General features: G+C 41.9%; 1 protein-coding gene across 1 annotated transcript in view; it reads left to right on the plus strand.

The window, feature by feature from the left end:
• The window catches only part of cdh7a (cadherin 7a), a 93,520-nt gene extending 72,893 nt beyond the window's left edge, over positions 1 to 20,627 (plus strand). Inside the window, exon 12 of the mRNA XM_051697027.1 lies at positions 18,781 to 20,627. Within this exon, the coding sequence (XP_051552987.1) occupies positions 18,781 to 19,289 (509 nt within the window). The 3' untranslated portion in view covers positions 19,290 to 20,627. The remainder of the gene's footprint in view (positions 1 to 18,780) is intronic.
• Positions 20,628 to 26,783: the final 6,156 nt, after the last annotated feature.

The following is a 26,783-nucleotide window of genomic DNA, read 5'->3' on the forward strand; positions in this document are numbered from 1 at the left end:
CTTCCCTTCTTCCTTAATAAAGGACAATTAATGACACCTGTTTTTTCACAGAATTAATGAATTCTCTAATTAAACCCCACACTGCTATTATTTTGAACACGCCCCTTTCAATGAATGAGTCAATTACTCAGAACAAGCAGCGTGCATGTCATGTCAGTTGGGTCTGTTGTTTTTCTATTACACTACTACATCTACAAGTAAATTATTTGCAATGCAGAAATATCACTACTACTAATAACAGTTGTTCATCAGGTTACTGATGTTGTACTGCTATTTTTTTAACACAACTGTATATACTGTAAGTGTACACATACAGTATATCACCGCCATGGATGCGCGCACTCTCTCTCATCACGGGCTATGTGTTTGCTTGTATGTGCGCTAGAGAGAGCACTATCATCGATGGTCGTGAGAAATGAAATATAGTACAATGATTTTTGGGAACGTGCATTGCCACGGATTTTGCATAACCGCGATAGACATGATACTTGATACATTTTTAGCGGTTGACATTTCTATTGCATATTGACGCAGAGCCATGCAGATGCTTGTTGGTCTCGTTATAAAGAAAGGTATGCCATTTTAAAAGGTTTTTACAGTCTTGCAGTGCGTGGTTATGATGTTATAGAATTTTCATGACCATTGAAAATCCCACAAGCACTTGTCCATGCGACAGTGACTTCACATGGTATATCTCTCCCTCGGTCTCTGCGTGCGCATGAAAGAAAGAGAGGGAGGGAGAGGACAGCACTCGCAGCAATTAGAGAGCGAAAAAAAGGCACTTTTAATGCAAAAATAAATAACACGCCTCTTTTAAAAGTATTTGGTATATGAGGGAAGATACATTAGGGAGTTTTAATTCTGATGTTAGGCTGCAATAATAAGTTCATAACTTTGGGCGCTAGATCAGCTGTTACTCACGCCGTGCGTTCAAATAAATTTCTGCATTCGTAAACAGTAATTTTTTACTCGCACTGTAGAGCTCTGATTATTGTAAATAATTCACCAAATTTACCGTATCCTAACTGTGTAAACTAAATAGTATTTTGTCATTATTATCTTTACTAAAATACAAATATTTGGGGATACCCCCCCCCCCCCCAATTCGAGCACTGATTACATCTAAATATGAAATTGTTCATTTCTATCTCCATAGTGATAATACTAAACTGTAGATGTGAAATAATATACCCAGGTGAAACCGTGTGAATTGTTTTAATTTTATGTTCCCTAAGAAACCTACTCTCCTCTCTGCCGTTCTCACACACAAGATGCTGTACCATACATCAAAATCTCTAAGATACAACAGATTCTTATACAATTGCATTGTTTTGCTGAACAGAGTCAAGGGAAGGATAGAGCATTGCTCTGTTCCAAAAACCTAGTGAGCTGCCTACAGAGGCAGCATTTTAAGGCATCATAGGCTGTTCCTAAAAGATGACATTTTAATTATGCTACTTCCTACGATACCTTTTTTAAAGCCAATCTCAAAGGCAGCATTGCAAGTATTATTCATGAAGAATGCACTGTGATTAAATAATCCAAGATGGTGATCAAGGTGAGAGAAATGTTGATTTTAAGTAAACTTATTTCATTCAATAAGTAACTAGATAGACAATTTATGTATAGACATAGATAGATAGATAGATAGATAGATAGATAGATACTTATGAGGTTCCATGATATTTAGGATGCTGCCTCAGAAGGCAGCAGCACATTTAGGCAGTAGGCAATGAGGCAGCTCACTAGTTTTTGTAACAGAGCTCATCTGTCAGCTCAGACTCTGCCCCTAATTAAGATTGACAGGGACCTGTGAGAAATACCATCCTCTCAAAACAGCACAGTTTGGGGCTTGCAGTAGGCTACCAGACTCTTTCCTCGTGTGTTGATTGATCACTGTCTTTAATTATTTATCATGGGAATGCAAGCTCAGCTTACTTGTTAACAGCTCTAACGGATGTGAAATAGTCTTTCCTGTGGTTTGCCATCTCATGTGAACATAGGACTCTCCTGTTCCACCACCCCCACCCACCTCTCCATCCGAACTACAAGAGTTGGATTAGACCAGTGCTCTGCCTGATCTGAGCAACAGTTATTTTTGGCAAACAAAGTCCAGCCCCAGGGGCTCAAGACTTCTCATGGTTGAGGGAGGAGGAGGATGACTTCAGAGGAGAGATCTTTCTTTCTCTCCTCTTTCCCTCCTTTTATCCTTTTTTCGAAGTAATGAATCAACAAGCTTCCTGCCTGCTGTTGCTGTACTTATCAAAGCAACAGTCATCCAAACCTGCCAGACAATGAACGGTACACAAGGACATGTCAGCTTTGAAAGTTGTTTGTCTTTTTCTATCTTTTTGATTCCAGCTCACCTAACATTCATACAAAATAGCTTCTCCGTTAACTTGATTGCATACTTTCATCGTGTCATTATAACGTCTGAGTCACGCTATGAACTCCAAAGCTTGATAATGGCTCATGAAATATTTGATACAGAGAAAATTGATGGAGGGACCCAGCAAACTCTTGTGGTATACAAATGAGGTTTTATCAGTGTTTGCATAAAGTAATCTAAAGAATTTCAGGAGTACATCTCACATAATGAGAGCCTCTGTGCAGCGCTCAGCATTGAATTGAGTTGATCCTCATTATTCCACAGTTTTAGCTAGAGGAATAGATGGAGAGATCAGGTAAGCCTGGGGCACTCTGATAGATTCATGACCACAGGTTACACTCGCAAGTGTGACATCACCTTTTCAGTCTCTGCTCACCTGATTGCAGGGCGTCCCCTCTTCCAGGCATGCTTCCCCTATGGCGTCCGACAGTGCACACGGACCGCAGTCAGTAATACTTATGAGGCCCCTTAAGGCGATGTAGTACGCTCTTGCATCACCCAGAATAAATCACATTTTATTTTGCAGATAATGTCGACACTGTGAAAATGCAGGGACAGACAGGTGTCATAAAGCACAAACACCTTGTGTCGGGCAGTGGCATAAATGTCCAAAGCCAGATAGATTTGCGTTTCGCCAGTATATCTTGATTAGTCTTCATTGCCCAGGGCTATTGGCAGTGGTTGAGATATGTGGAGATGCATGAGTGAGAGAGAGAGGGAGAGAGAGAAAGAGAATGAAGGGCAGTGCGTAATCTACTAGTCACTGGCTCATTTTGAAGAGGTCGATGAGAACGAGGCCCCCACAAAATATCCCACTTGTTGTTTAATTGATTCTGGATGACGGATTGTTTTCTCAATCCAATTACTGCAAATCGAGGATAATGTTAAATTGATCTGCTGCTCCCGTTGAACATCCATCTTGTGTCAAAACTGCAGTGAGGCTAAATCAAGTCTTAAAGTGGGTGCAGTCTGTAACAGTTAAGACTTAAGACTCTGCATTAGATCTGTATAACTCCTCGTAATCGCATAACAGTGGCATGAAAAATCTAACCCCCATGTCTTTAAACAGCTGTTTGGATTGGTGTTGAATAAAACAATGCTTTACAGAGAATTAACTTTCAACGAAATAGATGTTTTTGCTTTAAACTTTATCCTTGTGCTTTTGAGGCACAATTGTAAGCAAAGACGTGTTGAAATAATGCTTTGTCTTTGTGAGTATCTTTGTTTTCCACTTCCTAACCTTCCGCTGTGCTGATGATAAGGTCGTGCTTCCCTAAGGACTTACCGTCAACTGCGTCGTGGTGTGCTGCTATGGCAGCAACGTACACCTTCAAGGTGGAAGGGGACAGTCTCCCTTCCAACCTCTCCTGCAGGAAGTAATGCACTGATCCGACTGTGCATTTCTGGGGTCTTCGTGTCGGGAAGAACACCACTTAGCGAACAGATGCCACGTAAAGGCATACAGGCGCCTCGTAGAGGGGGCCCTAACCTGAGTGATTGTGTCTACCACCGTAGGTGAACAGATCCACCTGTGCCCGTCCGAATCGACTCCAAATCAGCTGGACCACCTGAGGGTGGAGTCTCCACTCTCTCCTGAGGGTAACCTGCCATGACAGCGCATCCACTGTAGTGTTGAGGTTGCCCAGGATGTGAGTGGCTCGCAGCGACTTGAAGTGCTGCTGACTCCAGAGGAGGAGACGGCAGGTGAGTTGTGACATACAACGAGAGCGCAGACTGCCTTGGTGGTTGACATATACTACCATTGCCGTGTTGTCTGTCCGAACTAACACGTGCTTGCCCTGGATCAACGGCCGGAACCTCCGCAGGGCGAGCAGAATTGCCAACAACTCGAGGCAGTTGATGTGCCAATGCAGTCACGGACCAGTCCAGAGGCCGGCGGCTGCGTGCCCATTGCAAACAGTGCCCCATCCCGTTTTGGAGGCATCTGTTGTGACCACGACGCACCTGGAGACCAGTTCTAGAGGAACACCTGCCCGTAGAAATGAGAGGACGGTCCAAGGGCTGAAAAGTGCGCCCGTTCGTAAGGCGCACCGTTAAGGAGACTGAGTCCAACTCCAAACCGAGAAAAGAGATGCTCTAAACCGGGAGGAGCTTGCTCTTTTCCCAGTTGACACGAACCCCTAGTCGGCTGAGGTGTGAGAGCACCAGGTCCCTGTGTGCGCACAACATGTCTCGAGAGTGAGCTAGGATTAGCCAGTTGTCGAGATAGTTGAGAATGCGAATGCCCACCTCCCTTAACGGGGCAAGGGCAGCCTCTGCGACCTTCGTGAAGATGCGAGGAGACAGGGACAGGCCGAAAGGGAGGACTTTGTACTGATACGCCTGACACTCGAATGCAAACCGCAGGAAGGGTCTGTGTCAAGGAAGGATCAAGATGTGGAAGTACGCATCCTTCAGGTCTACCACTGCGAACCAATCTTGATGCCGGACGCTCGCCAGAATGCGTTTTTGCATCAGCATCTTGAACGGGAGTCTGTGTAAGGCCCGGTTCAGTACTCGCAGGTCCAAGGTTGGCCGCAACCCACCGCCTTTTTTCGGTACGATGAAGTAGGGGTTTTAAAACCCCTTCTTCATCTCGGCTGGAGGGACAGGTTCTCTCGCGCCCTTCCGTAGGAGGGTAGCGATCTCCGCGCGCAAGGTAGCAGCATTTTCGCTCTTGACCAAGGTGAAGTGAATACCGCTGAACCTGGGCGGGCACCTGGCGAACTGAATCGCGTAGCCGAGTCGGACGGTCCGGATCAGCCATCGCGATGGATTGTAAAATGTGAGCCACGCATCCAAGTTCCGCACAAGGGGATCAAGGGGACAACGTCGCCGAATGTACCGGCAGGTGGGGCCTCGCGGCAGGGCGGAGCTCAAGGTGCCACTCCATGTCGTGGCCATGCTGAGTCTACGGACATCGAAGCACTTACCTGGCTCCTTGTGACCACCCCCGGAACAGCCTGGGATGGGGGAGGAAGAGGCCTGTCCTCGTAACCCTTGGAAACTGCCACATCGGGTGTGGATGTGTGCCACAGCTGGGTGCTCAGGGGCAGAAAGGCCACCGCCGGAGCGCCAATCCTGCAAGAAAAAACCCGTGGACGGTAGTTGTGGTGACGACCGTGCACACCGGGTATGTGACCCAGGGAGGAAGGAAGCCACTCTTTTGCTGAACTGTTGGGTACCGCAACCACTTGGGCATGCGGTGAAATCAAACAAAAAGGCAAAAAAAGATTTTACGCCCGGCCCTCCACTGGGGGATGGAGTGGTCTCTTTACCAGCTCCAAGTGAATGGGTTCCCTCATCTCTGGGTCGCCCGTCTCAGGGGCGCTCTGACGACCTCCATGGATTCTTAGGCGCTGGCTGTGAGACGGGTGGCCGAAGGGGCGGGCTGCGGTGGAGCCGGTGCAGTCACCGCAGGGGGATGCCCTTGGCGACGAGCAGACGGGGTGCAGGATCTTGAGCCGCGCCGGGGCAGGATGTGCCAGATTGCCTCCATCTTCTGCTTCACCACCGAGAACTGCTGGGCAAAGTCCTCGACGGTGTCGCCGAATAGGCCAGCCTGGGAAATAGGGGCAGCAAGGAACCATGCCTCGCCCATCTCGACCAGGTTGAGCCAAAGGTGGCGCTCCTGGACAACTAGTGTGGCCATCGTCCGCCCGAGAGACCGTGCCGTGACTTTCCTCGCTCGGATAGTGAGGTCGGTCGCCGAGCACAGTTCCTGCATCAAATCTGGGGTGGAACTACCCTCGAGCAGTTCTTTCAATGCCTTGGCTTGGTGGACCTGCAGGAGAGCCAAGGCGTGCAGGGCAGAGGCGGCTTGTCCAGCAGCACTGTAGGCTTTAGCCATCAGGGACGACGTGAGCCTACAGGGTTGGACGGGAGCTTAGGGCGTCCACGCCAGGTGGCGGTGCTCTGCGGGCATAGGTGCACCGCGAGCACCTTATCCACCGGGGGAATCGCCGTATAGCCCCTGGCCGCCCCGCCATCGAGGGTAGTGAGAGCGGGGGAACTGCGGAATTGGGGCCAGGCAGTAAAAGGTGCCTCCCACGATTTCGTCAGCTCCTCGTGCACTTCCGGGAAGAATGGCACTGGAGCGGGGTGTGGCTGAATTGAGCGGCGCCACGAGCCCAGGAACCAATCATCAAGCCGTGAGGGTTCAGGGGAGAGCGGAGGGTTCCACTCTAACCCAACACTCGCGGTCGCCCGGGAAAGCATGTCCGTCATTTCGGCATTGGCCTGTGACTGGGCAATCGTCCCCGAAGGGGGACGCCCAGCTGAGGTTTCTGCGTCCGACTGGACAAGCCCGCTCTCCGATGCTGCGCTCGAGAGCTCATCATCTTCACGGGCTCCGAACAAGAAGCCAGATTCGCCATGAGACTCGCTGGAGAACTCATCCAGAAGCCCGATTGGGGCAGACGAGCGTGCTGGGGAATGGGAGGTCCACGGGGGATACCCGGCAGAGACGATCCCAATGGGGTCCCCAAATCGCCCCCAGTGCAGCCGCGCTGGCCTCATACCCGTAGGTAGAAGGACCGAGGCGGGGAGCCGCTGGGGTGGCTTGCTTTCTTACGAAAGCAAGCCGCGACCCCAACGTTGCCATGGTCATGTTCTCGCAATGAGAACATGAACCATCCACAAATGCTGTCTCCATGTGGGTCACGCCCAGACATGAAAGACAGCGATCATGACCATCCGAAGTTGAGAGATAACGACCGCAACCAGGAATACAACACAATCGGAAAGGCATCTTTAAAATGATGTGTCTTTAAAAAGACGTTCCGTGTGTGCCACGCTTTTAGAGAAATATATACTCTTTTAGAGGGAAAAAAGCTCTTTCAGAAAATATACTCTCTTGTTTTTCTGCCGAAGCGCCCAGGGGCATTCTCTGCAGTGCACCAGTGCAGAGGAGGGAGAAGCCGCTGAAATGCGCTGTCAGATCCAGCAGAGGTGAATGAACAGTAGGATTCAGCTCAATGAGCATGACCGTTCGGCTCCGAAGAGAAAATCTGAATGAGTGGTTGCATACCAGCTCCTTTTATACCCGTATGTCTGGGGGAGTGGCATGCAAATACCACTCGCCAGTTTTCATTGGCCTTTTATCAAAGACCAGAGGTGTCTCGGCTCCCAAGAGTGACCCCTATTGTCTCTACATCGACACAACGTCGAGTGAGTGACAGATAGGGAACAGAGGAGTTAATGTAAGTGCTTTGATAAAATTATGTTTTGTCCCTTATCTCAAGAATCAGTGATTTTCATAAGCTATGAAATATCCACTGCTAAACTGAAAAAAATGATTGCTTCACATTTCTGCCTTTAAACCCTCCAAAAATTTGCCCCATTCACTTCCATTGTAAGAGCCTCACTATAACCTCAATTTCTGCTTTTTTTAACAAAGTCGAAATTTTCTTTTGCCACAAAATGCTGTCGATTGAGCTCAACTTGTTTTGAACTCATTGTATTTTGTCAAAACAAGATTTAGCTGACAAGCAACACTACATAAGATATAAGGGCTCTATTTTCGTGAATGCCCAAAAGCGTAGTGCTTCACACAACGACTGTGCGCTATGCGCAATGACCATGCACTACGTCTTATCCAATTTCCATGAGAACGCTAATTCTAAAGCACAAGTGGGTGTGGGTGCGAGTGTTTGCGCTAACTGTGGCACAAAAAGCGCAATTTGCTGTTTTCCTGAGAAACAGGTCATTGCACTAAGACGTTTCAAAAGCAGGACTGTTTTCAGCGCAAAGTCTAAAATCACTTCCTACACTTGAAATATTGTGGAACATCAAATTATGTCCCTGATGATCAGAGTTGTAGGCGTTTGATGTAAAAAAAAAAAAAAAAAAAAAAAATGAATGAGATTTGTGTTAAACTATGTACAGTTGTGCTCAAAAGTTTGCATACCCTGGCAGAAATTGTGACATTTTGGCATTGATTTTGAAAATATGACTGATCATGCAAAAAAACATGTCTTCATGTCTTTTATTTAAGGATAGTGGTCATATGAAGCCATTATCATCATGTAGTTGTTTGGCTCCTTTTTAAATCATAATGATAACAGAAATCACCCAAATGACCCTGATCAAAAGTTCATGTACCCTTGAATGTTTGGCCTTGTTACAGACACACAAGGTGACACACACAGGTTTAAATGGCAATTAAAGGTTAATTTCCCACACCTGTGGCTTTTTAAATTGCAATTAGTGCCTGTGTATAAATAGCCAATGAGTTTGTTAGCTCTCACGTGGATGCACTGAGCAGGCTGGATACTGAGCCATGGGGAGCAGAAAAGTACTGTCAATAGACCTGTGTAACAAGGTAATGGAACTTTATAAAGATGGAAAAGGATATTAAAAAGATATCCAAAGCCTTGAAAATGCCAGTCAGTACTGTTCAATCACTTATTAAGAAGTGGAAAATTTGGGGATCTCTTGATACCAAGCCAAGGTCAGGTAGACCAAGAAAATTTCAGCCACAACTGCCAGAAGAATTGTTTAGGATACAAAGAAAAACCCACAGGTAACCTCAGGAGAAATACAGGCTGCTCTGGAAAAAGACAGTGTGGTTGTTTCAAGGAGCACAATACGACGATACTTGAACAAAAATGAGCTGCATGGTCGAGTTGCCAGAAAGAAGGCTTTACTGCGCCAATGCCACAAAAAAATCCGGTTACAATATGCCCGACAACATCTTGACATGCCTCACAGCTGCTGGTACACTGTAATTTGGAGTGATGAGACCAAAATAGAGCTTTATGGTCACAACCATAAGCGCTATGTTTGGAGAGGGGTCAACAAGGCTTATAGTGAAAAGAAGACCATCCCCACTGTGAAGCATGGTGGTGGCTCACTGATGTTTTGGGGGTGTGTGAGCTCTAAAGGCATGGGGAATCTTGTGAAAATTGATGGCAAAATGAATGCAGCATGTTATCAGAAAATACTGGCAGACAATTTGCATTCTTCTGCACGAAATCTGCGCATGGGACGGACGCTCTTGGACTTTCCAGCATGACAATGACCCTAGGCACAAGGCCAAGTCGACCCTCCAGTGGTTACAGCAGAAAAAGGTGAAGGTTCTGGAGTGGCCATCACAGTCTCCTGACCTTAATATCATCGAGCCACTCTGGGGAGATCTAAAATGTGTGGTTCATGCAAGATGACCAAAGACTTTGCATGACTTGGAGGCATTTTGCCAAGATGAATGAGCAGCTATACCACCTGCAAGAATTTGGGGCCTCATAGACAACTATTACAAAAGACTGCACGCTGTCATTGATGCTAAAGGGGGCAATACACAGTATTAAGAACTAAGGGTATGCAGACTTTTGAATAGGGGTCATTTCATTTTTTTCATTGTTGCCATGTTTTGTTTTATGATTGTGCCATTCTGTTATAACCTACAGTTGAATATGAATCCCATAAGAAATAAAATAAATGTGTTTTGCCTGCTCACTCATGTTTTCTTTAAAAAATGGTACTTATATTACCTATTCTCCAAGGGTATGCAAACTTTTGAGCACAACTGTATATATAGGTCATGGTTTATTTTTCAACTATTATTATTGTTATGTTTATATTTACAATTGTATTTATGATCTAATTTGTATCTGTATATTTCGACCTGTTGTCATAGAGTGATTTTTAAGTCACTGCAAATGGTATCAGTGAAAGAAGTTGGAGAGGATAAAATGTGACCATTTGGTTATTTTGATTATATTTTCGTATATATTTCACTTAGTGCTAGAGCTCTTATAATAGGGCCCTAAGGCTTGATTTCAGAGAAAGCATCTTTATTTCGTATATTTTGTCTTGTGGCACTGTCAGATTGTTTAAAACTTATTTTTCATTAGTCTTTGTTTAAGTGAAAAATCTGCCAGTGCCAACTGACTTAATTATGTTATATTCAATATACATTCTCTGAGAACAAGCCTTAAAGGATAGTGTAGAGCTGAGGAGGGCGGGGCCGGGCTGGAATGAGACACACCCGGTCCCCAATCAGCCTGATGGGGCGCGCGAGGGATAAAGGCGGCCGGGGACGACAGTTCGAGAGAGAGAGAATTACAGACAGCTGTGCTGTGTTTTTAGTTGTGTGTTTTTGTTTGGGTTTTTGTTTAATAAATTATTATTTAAGTTGTCAAGCCGGTTCTCGCCTCCTCCTTTCCTCTAAACCCCCTTACACTGGTGCCGAAACCCGGGAAGGAGGAGGGATTCCCGTCGCAGAGTCCTCGACACTGCCGTCCACCCAGGGGAGCACCGCTGCTGTCCGACGGGGGACGGAGTAGCCCGACTACCCGGACGCGGGGAACGGCCGCCGTCCGCGAGGCGAGTGGGGACGGGACTCCACGACCGCCTGGAGCGAGGGAGCCGCTGCCGGGGGCGGAGGAGTGCCCTGCCGTCCCCCGGGAACGCAGAGGGGTCGAGAGAAGACCGCCGTCCGCGGGGGGAGGAGGGAAGTGACTCCCCGACCGCCTGGAGTGGTAGGGCCGCTGCCAGGGGCGGAGGAGAGTCTCCACGGGACGCCGGGAACGCGGAGGGGCGTTCTGTCCGCTGGGGGTCGGAGGTCTGACTCCGGTCCGCCCAGGGAGGAGCGGCTGCAGTCCGCCTGAGAGGGTGGAGTAGTGATCGAGGACCACGCGACGGCGCATCAGAGAACCGGTGAGTTTCTTTTTCTCTCTCTCCTCTCTCTCTCTCTGCCGCTCCGTGTTGGCCTTTCCCTCGCCATTTTGTGTTGTTGTTTTTTCTCCTCCCAGGTCGAGGAAGGCGGGGAGGACCCGCCGGCAGTCGGGGCATAAGGCACGCCCCCCACCCGGAGAGGAAGGGTGGGGGGGATGTACGTCATGCCGGGGGCTCCCCGGCCTGAGGCAACGCCGGGAGGAGTGTAGAGCTGAGGAGGGCGGGGCCGGGCTGGAATGAGACACACCCGGTCCCCAATCAGCCTGATGGGGCGCGCGAGGGATAAAGGCGGCCGGGGACGACAGTTCGAGAGAGAGAGAATTACAGACAGCTGTGCTGTGTTTTTAGTTGTGTGTTTTTGTTTGGGTTTTTGTTTAATAAATTATTATTTAAGTTGTCAAGCCGGTTCTCGCCTCCTCCTTTCCTCTAAACCCCCTTACAGATAGGTCTTCCAAAAATGAAAATTCTGTTATCATTTAAACACGTCATGTTGTTCTCAACCCATATGACTTTCTTTTTTTACTGGAACACAAAAGGAGATGAATATTATTCTCAGTCACCATTCACTTACATTGCATCTTTTTTCCATATAATAAAAGTGAAAGGTGACTGAGGCTTAAATTCTCCCTAACTTCTCTGTCTGTCTTCCACAGAAGAAAGAAAGTCATACAGGTTTTGAATGACGGTGAGTAAATAATGACAGAATTTTCATTTTGGGGTTAATTATCCCTTTAAAATTCCCAGTTTTACCTATCAGTTGGATTGATCTTGTTTTAATGATTATTAGTGGAAAACAAGAAATTAATTATGTTTAGAAAAATTCTTCTTCTTCTTTTTTTTTTTTTAGTAAACTGCAAACATATATGAATATGTACATTGGCATCTGCAGTTTATTAATGTTTTTTTTTCTTTCTTTCTTTCTTTCTTTCTTTCTTTTTTTTTTTTTTTTACTTGTTTCCTAAATAAAAATAATGAGCCGCAGAGTCCTTGGCACCAAACATTCTCATAGGCACCATAAACTCCCATATAACAATGTTGCACTTGAATGTAAGGTCGAAAATTGGCTTTGGTTTTGTTTATATCATTGTTGGTGTGTGTGTGTACACTGTTATTATAACTGCACATGTGCAGCCGCTGCCTCACCAGCCCACTCGCCCAGTTTGTCTGACTTGCGAAACGACACCAGGCCCGAGGATGAAGTATGAGGCTTTGGCACCATATTTCACACTCGCTGTGGCAGGCCTGAAGGATGGATCATTAGACGCTTGCCTCCCTTTTCCCCCTACTCTATCTTTCTCTCACTCTCTCTCTTTCTCTTCAGCCTGCTCCCACTTACACCTCCTCTTTCTCTCTCCTTCTCTTCCTCAGCTCCTTTTCTCTCCTCCTCGAGCTTGGTATCAGCAGCTAAAAACACATATGTGGTGTCTACATTGAGAGAGATAGACTCCCGTGGGAGGACTGTGTTGCGGCTGTACTGTAAGATCCAACGCATTCATTGGTCTGAGCGGTGCAGCACAGAGGATTGGGTTTTGCATTTTACATTCCACAAAAAAATTGATTTATTTTAACAGTTTAATGTGTCTTATTTTCTTTATTTCTCGGCATGTGTCCCCCTTTTTCTTATTTTCTATTGACTGAATTTCTCCTCTTTCACAAAATATTTTTAGTGTATCATTTGATCCCTGGTTTGCATCGCTGAGACACGAGCCTTTGTGCGACAGCGCTGCCTTGCCTCTTGTTGATAGTTTTGATGTGTGAAACATGAGGTCTTCGCATGCTTTCAGGAAAGGTTGATATTTTTTGACTGACACATAATCTAGTCTTATTTTACGAATTCAGTAGGCATATGCTGCACTCATTAAAATGATTTAGTGCTGGCCTTTTAAGAATAAGCTGCTTGCATGCAAGTGGCCATAAAAGCCACATATTCACAACACATATCCTGCTCTAAATCTTTGGGTGCTTGCTTGTGTTCACACTTAACAGAGCCAAGAGTGAGAAGACAAAAGTGTTTGCATATGCTTAATTCTCAGCCATACATGTGCTTGTGTTTGCTTATAAGGGGCCGTACAATTAATAAGTGTTGTAAACAGAAACACATAGTAGGATGATATTAAATCAAGACTGTTACTCCTTCAATACCTCCTGCTCCCAGTAGTACCTCCCATGATGAAACACCTCCTGCTCTGGATTTGTCAGCAGTGTTATTAAAAACCACTACAGCCCAATCTGATGAATTTACTGATAAAACTAATGTACCAGATCTGGCCTGATTGAACTGCAGAGATAATTCAGGTTATCTTTCATGTTTTACATAGAAGTGTCAGGCCATTGGAGGGTAATAGAGATGTTCTATAGGGTGTAAAACAATGGGAAAGTAGTATATTGGCATAGTGTCATAAATACCGAAGAGATATTGTCATGGCAGCGCTGTTTATCTGATTCGACACATCTTATGTCTTCTCTTATCTCGCAAGGTAAATAGACTGCTTGAGATGTGCAGATGTGTTTTTTTTATTGCCAATAGTGTGGTGTCTCTAAATCGTACCCGGTGCTTGACATCTCATGGCTTTGTTGTTTATTGTGACAAGGGCATGAATTTGTAATGAAGCAATTTATTAAATTCTCTTGTTGTATCATTCAGAATTTGTTTCTTTGTTCATATTGTTAGCCTGTTGTTTAATAATGGATGTACACTCTGTTAAATTATAGGGAATGTAAGTATTATTAATAATTTTCATCTACTGACACACACATCATGGCTAGAATTAATATTGATTATATCAGCACACTTCACTTCTACCGGTTGATTTTGATTTTGAACAATTAAATTCATATATTGAAACTCGAAAGAATTAAACCAAAATATTTCTAAATTCAAATTACAATTTAAGCGAAACTAAAATATAATAAAAATGACAAAATGATTAAAAAACATATATACTATATACAGAATATACCAAATCCAAACTTTTTATCCTCCAACTTCTTTCACCGGCACCTTTTGCAGTGACTTAAAAAATCACTCTATGACAACAGGTGTTAAAATAACAATACAAATTAGGTCATAAATACAATTGTAAATATAAACATAATATTCAATATAGCTGCAAGCAGCAATACCGGGGTCAAGCCAATTATCGGCAGCATGAGCAGCGAAAGAAGCATCGTGACACATTTTAAGTTAGAATTCTGATGAATGCTGTAGGAGTTAAAGATAAAAAAATCAAACATCTATGGCCATGTTTCTCAAAATACACTGCTGTTCTATTTGCATGTACTAGTTGCACATTAAAATCTCTATCATCGGCAGAACAAAAGCGCTTGCTCTTTTGGCTATTAGTACATTGTTAAAGAGCATTTACTCAAGGTTGTGCAGAAGGTGTTAAGTGCAACATTGCACACTATACATTGTTTTGTGTATTCTCAAGCACTTTGTTGGATTGGAAAAGTAAGTTTTTACATCCATTGAGTTATATGCAATACATTTATAGACATCTATGCAATATTTAGTTTAATCCAATTTAAACTAAAAAAAAAAAGTTTTGATTATTTCCATGACAATAACTTAATTGAAAACAATTTGTCTAATTGATTGAAATATTTAAGGAAAGCACATTTAGCCATTGTTTACTACAGGGCATCCAGAACTCACAATGACCCCCCAGGGCAAGGTCCTAAAATATTTTCATTTTACAAAGCAAATGCAACAGCCTTAATTCCTCTTTGTTATTATTATTTTATATATATATATATATATATATATATATATATATATATATATATACACATTTGATAGTTTCAAATTTGTTTGTGAAACAATTCTAAACAACAAAACTATTTTCAGGCATGGTCTGCAAATAATCAGCAGATTTCAATTTCATGTTGATTGGACAAATGTTATAGGAGTAATAGCAAAAACAAAACGTTTACATAAAATTAAATCATGGCCAACCATGGTATCATTGTTCTCTGCATGACCCACACAATCTAACAAGACCAGTCTCACAAAAATGCATACATACAGCCTCAAGTCCATTTTGGTGTGCTCAATGTCAAATTTGTTGATGACTGGCCAATGGCTGCCATGTTTCTCAATATATGTAACTGTTCTCATGATCAATGATGGCAACTCCCACAAAGACACTGAATGCAAAGACACTGCATGCAAATTTTGAAATTAATCGGACCAATGTTTCTATATTTACAGCCACTTTCATAATGTTCCCTGTTATAGCACCACCAAATGGCCAAACCCCGCAACTTATCTGTGTGTTCTCAGGTTGAGCCCTTATATAAGTGTGTCATGTTTGGTGAAAATATCTCATTTCACTTAAGAATTATATCAATTTACGTAAAAGCAGAGACCAATTTTAAAATTCATCGGCCTGTTTTTGGAATTTACGAGCAAAATTTTTCCATGTTCTCTTTTAACTTAAGAAATTTACCAATGATTTTGGTGGTTTGCTTCCGACTGGACGAACGGCTTTGAAGCAATTCGCTAAAGTAGTTTTGAAACTATTTTCGAAGTGGCAACAAGCCATAAGGTGAACCATAGCAATTATGGTATCGTTGTGCTCGGCAAGTCATCCCAAACTTAACGAGACCAGTCCTGTGAAAATAGACCAACACCACTAAATGTTATAAACTCACAAAGTAAAAAAACAATCCTTTTTCCACCACTAGGTGGCGCCGGAACCAAACTTATCAGGCACCTTCAGGGCATGGTCCTGATGACACATACAAAGTTTTGTAACGATACGTCAATGTGTTCATAAAATAAAGCATTTTGCGACAAAATTCAAAATGGCCGATGCCCAAAATGGCCGACATGGGAAAATTGGGTAACGTTTGACTCAGAACATTTCACTGAATCTAAAGGGACCAGTTTTATCATTTTGGCCAAAGCGTTCAAGAGTTATAAGCCAAAAAGCTATCTCCTGACCCCCCCCCCCCCCCCCCCCATTAGAGAGCTACGTATTACTGTTTACATAAAAAAAAGTACAAATTAACACATAATACATCCAAATGTGTATAAACCAAAACTAGCAAAACTTGAATTATACCAATGGTGGGAAGAAATATGCAAGTGCACGTTATGGCTTCTTGGGCATCATTAATGGGTATCACTATATGTAGGAATAACTTTAATGAAAAGTGCTTGTAAACCAAGTCAAGTGGTCAAAGTTGTTAAAAAAAAGGCACACTGCAGTAAATATCTATGCACATTGTACAGTATATTTCACAGCAGGCACATTTATAGGCTTTCATCATTACTGGGGAGTCTGGGGCCCATCAAGTACACAGTCTATTGTACTATGATGTTGTAGGGGGGTCTCAGATTATTTATTTTATTTATTCATTTTTCAAAAACAGCACCAAAACATTCATTTCTGGTGATTTTAGGAGCATCATTTCAACATTTTCTTTAGTAGCCTATATATATTGTGTAGCATTAATGAATGGACTAAAAACATATTGTCACCTTTTCACATTACACAGCACAAGATGAAGTTTATCAAAGTTACCTTTCTAAAATCCTGCTGCGGCAGTATCATGGTACAGTAATGGTACAATATGGTAAAACCTTGGTATTTTTAATATATACAGTAGGCCTATATCATGGTATTTATATAGAAGGCTACTCCAAAGAACATGTCCAAAAAACATGGTATTGGATTGGTTTTGGTACTTTTAAGCGCTTTCATGTCATGTAAGTTTTTTGATACTCTTTTATTTAGAAAGTATCTTTACCTGTAGACAATCGTTCACAGACTACACTCGCACATGATCTTCATCACTGGCAAACGAATGAATGTTCACAGACTGCACTCGCACATGATCTTCATCACTGGCAAACGAATGAATGCAGCTGCAGGTTTTGTTTCATTGAAATGTAAGTAAATATTCACTTTATTCAGCGTTGTTTTTGTTCTCTGTCTTCTAAAGCATCCCGTTACTGTTTTACTGCGTGACAAAGAGCTTCAAACGATTCAGCCCTCACGTTAGACAAATTTAATGAGAAGAACCAACTCAAAGGACTGATTAATTCATGCATCGGGCCTCACTTCGCTTCACGAGCCCAGCTGAGTTTATGGCCATGTTCACAATGGCATACTATCCATACTACTCTCACTGTTTTTTTGCCAAACACAGGTATAACAGAAACAGTGAGAGTAGTATGGTAGTAAGGCATTTAGTACACGGTCCATTTGTTCTGTGGGGGGTGCCACAACACATCATCGGAATACACAGGGCGCATTTTGTTTGACACAGATTGAACACATACTTATTGGCTCAGTAGATCGACAGCCCCCAAACAATGCCGCCCTAGGCACTCGCCTTTGTCGCCTAATGGGTTGACCGACCCTGGATTATTGCAACTCGCTTTACTACGGTGTCTCTCAGTCTTCCCTCTCCCGTTTACAGCTGGTGCAAAATGCAGCTACCAGACTTTTCACGGGGACTTGCAAATACGAGCCCTTTACACCTATTTTAATCGCTATGCACTGGCTTCCTGTTAAGTACAGAATCGATTTTAAAATTGTATTGTATTTTTACAAAGCCCTCAATAATTTGGCCCCTCAGTATCTGAGCTATTTGCTCCATCTGTATATTCCCTCTAGAACTCTGAGATCTTGCGATCTTGGTTTACTCTCTGTGCATAGATCTAGACTCAAAAAACGAGGTGATCGTGCCTTTGTGATCGCTGGTCCGAAACTCTGGATCAGTCTACCTCTCCATATCAGATTAGCCCCTTCTATTTCAGCCTTCAAGTCTGCTCTAAAGACATACTTATTCTCTCTGGCCTTCAATATTCCTTGATCATTGTGAACTGTTTTCTTTTTATCATAGTATTTGTTATTTACTTTGTGGTATATTTTATCTCCTATAGTTATTATTTTTCTTTTTGTACAGCACTTTGGTCAACTTTGGTTGTTTTTAAATGTGCTTTATAAATAAATATTGAATTGAATTGAATTGAATAAACTCTGACCATCAGGGACATAATTTCATGTTCCACTATATTTTCAGAGTTTGGATATTAACTTTATTACCACCTGCTGGTGGAATCTCCAAACTCAACAAAAAGGAAAATAGCAAATTGCTTTTTGCGGCATTTCAATAACATACAATAAACCCACAGTTTGCACGCATACACCCACAGTTAGCGCAAACACTCAAACCAATGCCCACTTGCGCTTTGCGCTGGCAAGATAATTGCACTTAGAATTAGCACTCTCACGTAAATTGGATAAGACATAGTCGTTGTGCATAGCGCTGCGCTTTGCGCACTCACAAAAATAGAGCCCCTAGTATATTTGCAAATACTTAAATATATGGCACTAAATTTTTAATAAATTGTTTATATACTTATAATCACCAACTTTAAATCAAAAGTTTTATATTTTTCATGGTATTGTAGTTCATGCCACACATACTTGTACCTTTGTCTTTTTGTCTGATTTTCAAATTCAGGTTTGTAATGAAGTGATTTACCTTGCCAATGGTTGGTTTGGTTCATGGCTTAGAACTATTCTATGAAGGGTAGAATCCCTTTGGAAGAAATGAAATTAGGAAAAATACTTCCGGAATCAAGATGGTTGAAAAGAGGTTGCAGTCTATTGCAATGCTAATGTGTTTTGTTAGACTGATGACAGCTCCTCTGCTTGTACTGTCTAACACTGTATTGTACTTCTGTATTCGCTTTGCAGTTCTGGTGCTGTTGATTGTGACAATGAGGAGGAGGAAGAAGGAACCTCTGATTCTGGATGAAGACCGGGATGTGCGGGAGAACATTGTGCGCTACGATGACGAAGGTGGAGGCGAGGAAGACACGGAGGCCTTTGACATGGTAGCATTGCGAAATCTCAACATAGTTAGGGACAGCAAAGCCCGAAGAGACGTCACCCCGGAGTTGCCCACCCTTTACTGTTCCCGCCCTCCCCCTTACAAAATCACTCCCGACAATGGGATCTTTCGGGAGTTTATATGGGACCGCCTGAAGGACGCTGACGTCGATCCTTCTGCCCCTCCCTATGACTCCCTGCAGACATATGCCTTTGAGGGCAGCGGCTCAGTGGCCGAGTCCCTCAGTTCGCTGGACTCCCTGAGCACAGACTCAGAGCACAACTATGACTATCTGAGTGACTGGGGGCCACGCTTCAGGAAGCTAGCCGACCTGTACGGCCATGGCGACAGCAGCAATATATTCTCCTCCTAGCCAAGATTAAAATTCCTGCCAAGGTCTGCTCAATCGAGGGCATAATGGAAATGAACAATGATCAAGAGAGCACCACTGACTCATTGCTTGAAGGAAGAGGGGAGCAAAAAAAGGGAACATTCAATGCGTGGGGGGACGTATATCTGCATAGAGCAGTGGTTTTGTTAAAGAACAGACAGTGGAGATTCAACTCTGAAGCACTTCTATTTAAAATTGCCGTTAGATGCCAAGTCTGGATTGGGGTGTGGTTGTAAAAGCCGGAGAGAGATCTTCAGGCCCCAGAGGACCGTGGGATGCAGGGCCTTATGAGCTGGTCCAGGAATACCAATTGTTAAGAAGAGACATTTGAAGTGCCCTCCCATGGTTATAAATGAGTACAGTGTCATCCAGCTAGCCACACAGCACTGATGCTTGAAAGATCAATGTTTCTGTTCCATCAGGTGTTACTATGACTCATGGATTCTTCGTAAAAAAAAAACAATCAATATGAATTCAGCAACTGAGAACACCAATATCTTTTCCATCGCCTAGTGAGGAACTGCAACTTTTGCTTTGTAAAATATTCTTAATGCATAGCTTCACATCTGTTATCAGGCCTTATTTACACATGAAATTGCAGCTGAGGCGCATTAAAATAGCAATTTCTGAAATATCCTGCAGAAATGCTGACCAAAATACAAGTCAAACTCGTAGAAAACAGGCTTTGATGTATCGAGCAGGACAGGCCCGAGTTGATTTAATAATTGAAAATGTATAGTACTTGCCTTTCAGTTGAGGCTGTCAACCTGAGTTATTTTGAGATGTTATTTTGTAAGTTTGTAGAGAGAAACCGTATGACAGTGAAGGTTTTTGAAGGGAAGTCTTTTGTATTAAGCCGATTCCTTTCTTGAAAACCTCAATGACAGACTCAAAGCATCAAAATGTTTTTGTAGTTCTCTATGCTGTCCCGTGTACAGTTTTTGCAGTGGTTCTTGCTGAATATTGTGAGATAAAAAGTTTTTTTTATAAAAAAAAAAAAAACAAAACAAAAAAAACAGGCCTATTGTTGAAATGAATTTCAGTGTGAAACTGTAAGGGGAAAAAAGAATGTAAAGTAATTATCCTGAATAATATTACTGGTGAGATGTGAGCCAACGTATAAGATCAGGACAATGCAGAACTAATAATACAGTATATTATCAATGTTTAACTGTTGTCCAAAAGGTTATTATGATTTTGAATTGTAACAAAAAAAAATTACAGTATCAGTCTACAGTATAATACACATGCTAAATTCTAAAGCTGGGAAGACATTTTGTACAGATTTTGTAATAAAGCAAATTACAATACACAGCTTGGTGTGACCACTTCATGATGACTGCTGTCATTCATTCAGACAGCCAGACAGAGCGTATTTTCATCTGTGCTGAATGTGGAGGACTAACTGCTAAATTAGCTGCTTTTGTTTGTGAAATGGGGTGGTTTGCACGGACATGATATGTAATCAAGGCCAGCATAGAGGGCTAACAGGGCCTTGAGTTTGATGAATGACACAAGGCTTGTCAGAGCATTTAAAAGACCTCGGCTAAATTAGCCTCTGCGAGAGGAGATTGATGATTCTGTTAGGGAACACAAACATGCATCCAGAAATACGATCACACATCTAAACACGGGCAGACAGAGTGTGCGACACCATGGCTGGATGTGAATCTTTGCCTATAAATTGTCACGACCGGGCCAGTTAGAACCCTCGAAACAAGCCTTGTTTGTCTGAGACTCACACACAGCTTGATGCATTAGGATAGCAGCCTTTTCACGAACTCCCATTGCAGTCTGGCCTACACTCAATCAGAGTGTGATATAGCTGTGATCTGTTCCGAGTCATGAAACATGTTCCATTTTGTTTTCTTTCCCAGCAAATGTTGGCACTTGGATATACAGTGTAAACTGTTATTCAGACTGCATAAATGTTTAGTGATAGAATCTCAATACTCTCATTCGTGGCCAAACAATGCACAAAAACATAAAGCATAAATACTGGGTGCAGAAATCAGTCCCTCACTTTCCACCAGCATGATGGCATTCCATTTTCCATTTCATTCACAAAAATGCCACAAAAAATGCCCCTGAAATTTTAAAATGTGTGATAATGGCCCTGTAATGAATGTCTTTGTTTGTTATTTGTAACCATTGATATATTAATTAATATCCTTTTTATGCCTAGTTATACACAAAATTGCACAAAATGAGTTGACCTTGATTTAAATTTAAAGGTAACTGCCTGTCTCATTATTCTGATTTATTGATTAAATAGAATTATTTGACAAGATAACACACAGCATATTTCAATAAGGTTAGGAAAAAATGCCCTAAAAATATGCCCTTGGACAACAACTCCAAGCAAGGGCGTAGCCAGGAAATTACTTTTGGGTGGGCCTCAATAAAAATGTAAGGTTTTCGCCTATTTAAAAAAAAAAAAAAATTTACATAATTTTCCTTAACAACAAAGAAACACAGTCAAACAGTTCTTTCACATTTTCAGAAATAAGCATTTATGCGTTTTTAAACTATTTTATAAATATATGTTTGAAGTCAAAGAATAATCTCTAAAATTCTGGTTGGGCCTGGGTCTAATTTGGGTGATGTAATTATTTGTTAACTTGCTCGCTAAATGAAAACTAAAAGGGCAATTGAAATCTCGTTTGACTTGGCACTATCTAATAATAAATACAGTTTTAATTAAGCAAGTCACTGCAGCGAGCAGATAATGCACACAAAGGAGGATGGGGTCAGCCCATCATTGTTCTCCTTACAGACATGAGACTCTTTAACACATATCAGAGGGACTGGAAATCAATGTAATGGTTTCTTTTAAGCATTGACAGGCATTCATAAATTTGATTCTGTTTACTGAACTGGTTGTGTTTGGTTTGGGATTATGCACATTCTTAAGCCCTACTGGCAAATGATCTCATCGGGCACATGATACGAATGCTGGGCTGATTACAGTTGGCTGGTAACTTGATTACTAAAAGTAAAACTACAATTGAGTTTAATTAAACATACATATACTGCTGCTGTTTTGCTATGACAAAATGTTTATTTCACTGCTCAAAATCTTAAAGGGATAATTCACCCAAAAATGAATATTCCCATATGACTTTGTTTCTTCAGTGTGATACAAAAGGAATGCTAGGCACAAGGACAGCCTCAGTCACCATTAACTTTCACTGTGTGGAAAAATATGCAATCAACAAAAATGGTGACTGAGGCTAACATTCTGCCAAACATCTCCTTTTGTGTTACATGGAAGAAGGTAAACAATCATACTGGTTTGGAACAACATGACGGTGAATTTTTGGGTGAACTATACCTTTAACCACACTTTATATCAGACAATATATAGAAAATAATAATTGTAAGAAAAGCTATGAATAGAAACCCTGCTCCTCCTGTCCGCCACTTTGTATTTACTTCATGTTTTGTCTTTTTTAATGGCTTAACATTCATTTTCATTTGGTGTAATGTGGACACAGTGTCAGACGGAGAGTGAATGGGTATCTAAGTGGCCTTTCCTGTCTGAACAGAGGAGAAAGCTTATCTTCAGTCTGGCAGACAATCAATGCCCCGACATTCAAAAGCTTCTTCTCATAGACTTTATGTAAATTTTTGTAAAGGAATCCACTCTTGACTTAATTTCATATGTATAATTTTCAATAAAGTAATACATAGTGTTCCAAAGTGAGTACAGAGCAAGGTCATTTCCATTACACAGCTAGTGAATGATTTAAGTGTATGAAAATGACAACTTCAGTGAAATGGCTGATTAGTTCTAATTAATATTACTCATAAAATGATTTTAGCACCACATAAGTACTCCTTACATGCTCCTCAACTGATTGAGATAATTTAACAAGCACTACTTAAATATACCTGAACTTGGACTTATCAGCACGACATCATCTTCAAGCATCACTTACAAGGTGTTTGCTGTATGAGTCAGTCAAACCACCTCAGCTTTACAACTCTGTGCCCTCTCAGATATTAAATCGTTTGACAGACACAAATGTCAGAGACAGACCTCAAGAATATTGATTCACTGGTGCAGTCAAAGCAACCTGGAGCTGAACACACTCAAAATAGTGGAGATGATAGTGGACTTTCGGAGGAATACCCCAACATTGAACCCGCTCACCATTCTAAACATCACTGTGGCAGTAGTGGAGTCATTCAGGTTCCTGGGAACTACCATCTCATTGTGAAAAGGGCCCAGAAGAGGTTGTACTTCCTTCACTAGCTGAGGAAGTTCAACCTGCCACAGGTGCTGCTGATACAGTTCTACTCAGCAGTCACTGAGTCTGTCCTCTGCACTTCTATAACTGTCTGGTTTGGTTCAGCTACGAAATTGGACATCAGAAGACTACAAAGGATAGTTCGGAATGCTGAGAGGATTATTGGTTTGTATTTGTGTGAATATATATATATATATATATATATAGTTCTGCTCAAAAGATTGCATACCCTTGGAGAATTGGTAATATATGTACCATTTTTAAAGAAAACATGAGTGAGCAGGCAAAACACATTTCTTTTATGTCTTATGGGATTCATATTCAACTGTAGGTTATAACAGAATGGCACAATCATAAAACAAAACATGGCAACAAAAAAAAAAATGAAATGACCCCCTGTTCAAAAGTCTGCATACCCTCAGTTCTTACTATTGTATATTGCCCCCCTTTAGCATCAATAACAGCATGCAGTCTTTTGTAATAGTTGTCTATGAGGCCCCAAATTCTTGCAGGTGGTATAGCTGCCCATTTGTCTTGGCAAAATGCCTCCAGGTCATGCAAAGTCTTTGGTCATCTTGCATGAACCGCACGTTTGAGATATCCCCAGAGTGGCTCGATGATATTAAGGTCAGGAGACTGTGATGGCCACTCCAGAACCTTCACCTTTTTCTGCTGTAACCACTGGAGGGTCAACTTGGCCTTGTGCTTAGGGTCATTGTCATGCTGGAAAGTCCAAGAGCGTCCCATGCGCAGCTTTTGTGCAGAAGTATGCACATTTTTTGCCAGTATTTTCTGATAACATGCTGCATTCATCTTGCCATCAATTTTCACAAGATTCCCCGTGCCTTTAGAGCTCACACCCCCCCAAAACATCAGTGAGCCACCACCATGCTTCACAGTGGGGATGGTATTCTTTTCACTATAGGCCTTGTTGACCCCTCTCCAAACATAGCACTTATGGTTGTGACCATTAAGCTCTATTTTGGTCTCGTCACTCCAAATTACAGTGTACCAGAAGCTGTGAGGCATGTCAAGGTGTTGTCGGGCATATTGTAACCAGGCTTTTTGTGGCATTGGCGCAGTAAAGGCTTCTTTCTGGCAACTCGACCATGCAGCTCATTTTTGTTCAAGTATCGTCGTATTGTGCTCCTTGAAACAACCACACTGTCTTTTTCCAGAGCAGCCTGTATTTCTCCTGAGGTTACCTGTGGTTTTTCTTTGTATCCCGAACAATTCTTCTGGCAGTTGTGGCTGAAATCTTTCTTGGTCTACCTGAACTTTGCTTGGTATCAAGAGATCCCCGAATTTTCCACTTCTTAATAAGTGATTGAACAGTACTGACTGGCATTTTCAAGGCTTTGGATATCTTTTTTTTATCCTTTTCCATCTTTATAGTGTTCCATTACCTTGTTACGCAGGTCTTTTGACAGTTCTTTTCTGCACCCCATGGCTCAGTATCTAGCCTGCTCAGTGCATCCACGTGAGAGCTAACAAACTCGTTGATTATTTATACACAGACACTAATTGTAATTTAAAAAGCCACAGGTGTGGGAAATTAACCTTTAATTGCAATTTAAACCTGTGTGTGTCACCTTGTGTGTCTGTAACAAGGCCAAACATTCAAAGGTATGTAAACTTTTAATCAGGGCCATTTGGGTGATTTCTGTTATCATTATTATTTAAAAAGAAGCCAAACAACTATGTGATAATAAATGGCTTCATATGATCACTATCCTTAGATATTTTCAAAATCAATGCAACAATTTCAGAATTTCTGCCAGGGTATGCAAACCTTTGAGCACAACTGTATATATATATATATATATATATATATATATATATATATTGTCTTATTGTGTATTTCTATATATACTTATATTTTCTATTCACTTTTTATTCTTTTTTTATTATTATCTCTGACTTGTTGTTGTATTGTTTGTGCACTGGAAGCTTCTGTCACCAAATTCCTTGTATGCGTAAGCATACTTGGCAATAAAGCTTATTCTGATTCTGACTGAAATTTAAAATGTCTGTTCTCATTTGACTAAAGTACGATGGCTTTCTGTGAAAACTGTGGTCCATTTAGAAAATTAACAGCATTAATAAAGTCTCCTCAACACAACAGAATACCCAATTCTTGCTTATACTGTTCCCATGAAACACTTATAAAGCTCAGCCTTTGGATTTACAGCTTTCATTACAGTAACAAGATGTTAGTGTGCGTGTTAATATATTGCCTCCCTCTCCATAGCCCTGCTCGATGCATGTCCTCAACGGTGCGAGCACTGCCAACGACACTCACATCGCCATCGATTTCCTCTCTAAATTAAATATACGATTTTATGCATTTAACAAGATTGCTCCAAGAAAAATCCAATTACTGCTCCAAGCCAGTGGAAAACTCATTAAAAGGGCCGGGATAATTATGCAAGCAATGGCTGTTTTAAGCCAAAGGAGAAGCTATAGCGAATTCGGTTTTGAAATGTTATGAAAACACTTGGGATCTTTAACTGGAGGGTCTTGTGCGTTTGAAAGACACATACTTTTAATACGAGAGCTTATAATAAACTACGAGAGATATGCAGAGAAAAGGGTGTTCTGATCAATAATTTTACATATCATATACAGTACATATCTGTATTCACAATGAGGCACATCTAACGCCAGCCAAAGGCAGAGCTCTCTGCAGGGGACTACTGTTTTCAAGTCATATTTTGACATTCTTGGAGGTTTGTTCAGAGATGTTCACGAGTCTTTAATCTGGAGTCCGAGTCAAGTCTCGAGTCTTTTATCATGAAGCCGAGTCGAGTCTCAAGTCACTAAACGTGTAGTCTTTATATAAATATTAAAATACTCTACTTAAAAATTCTAAATGTATGACCTTTGAAAAATCTGGGATACTAATAGGATTCTACCTGAACTTGGAAACATTTGTTTTATTTATTTCATTTTATTTTATGATTTCACAGACTTAATTAACTTATCCTGTTTTTTTTTTTTTGTTTTTTGTTTTTTTTTTTGTAATAAAGGTGTCGCAGTCTTTTTCATTGTCAGTTCAGCAAAGCTCAGAATGCACATGCAAGCAATGCATTATGACATATGAAATGCAATGTAATGTGATATCATTAGGAAGGGCTGGGCGATAATATTTTTTCATATCGTTCGATATCGATATTTATCACGAAATATACTGTACATTTCATATCATTAATGGGGGCAGAAC

Source organism: Myxocyprinus asiaticus, chromosome 5 (genome assembly GCF_019703515.2).
Source record: "Myxocyprinus asiaticus isolate MX2 ecotype Aquarium Trade chromosome 5, UBuf_Myxa_2, whole genome shotgun sequence".
NCBI lineage: Eukaryota > Metazoa > Chordata > Actinopteri > Cypriniformes > Catostomidae > Myxocyprinus > Myxocyprinus asiaticus.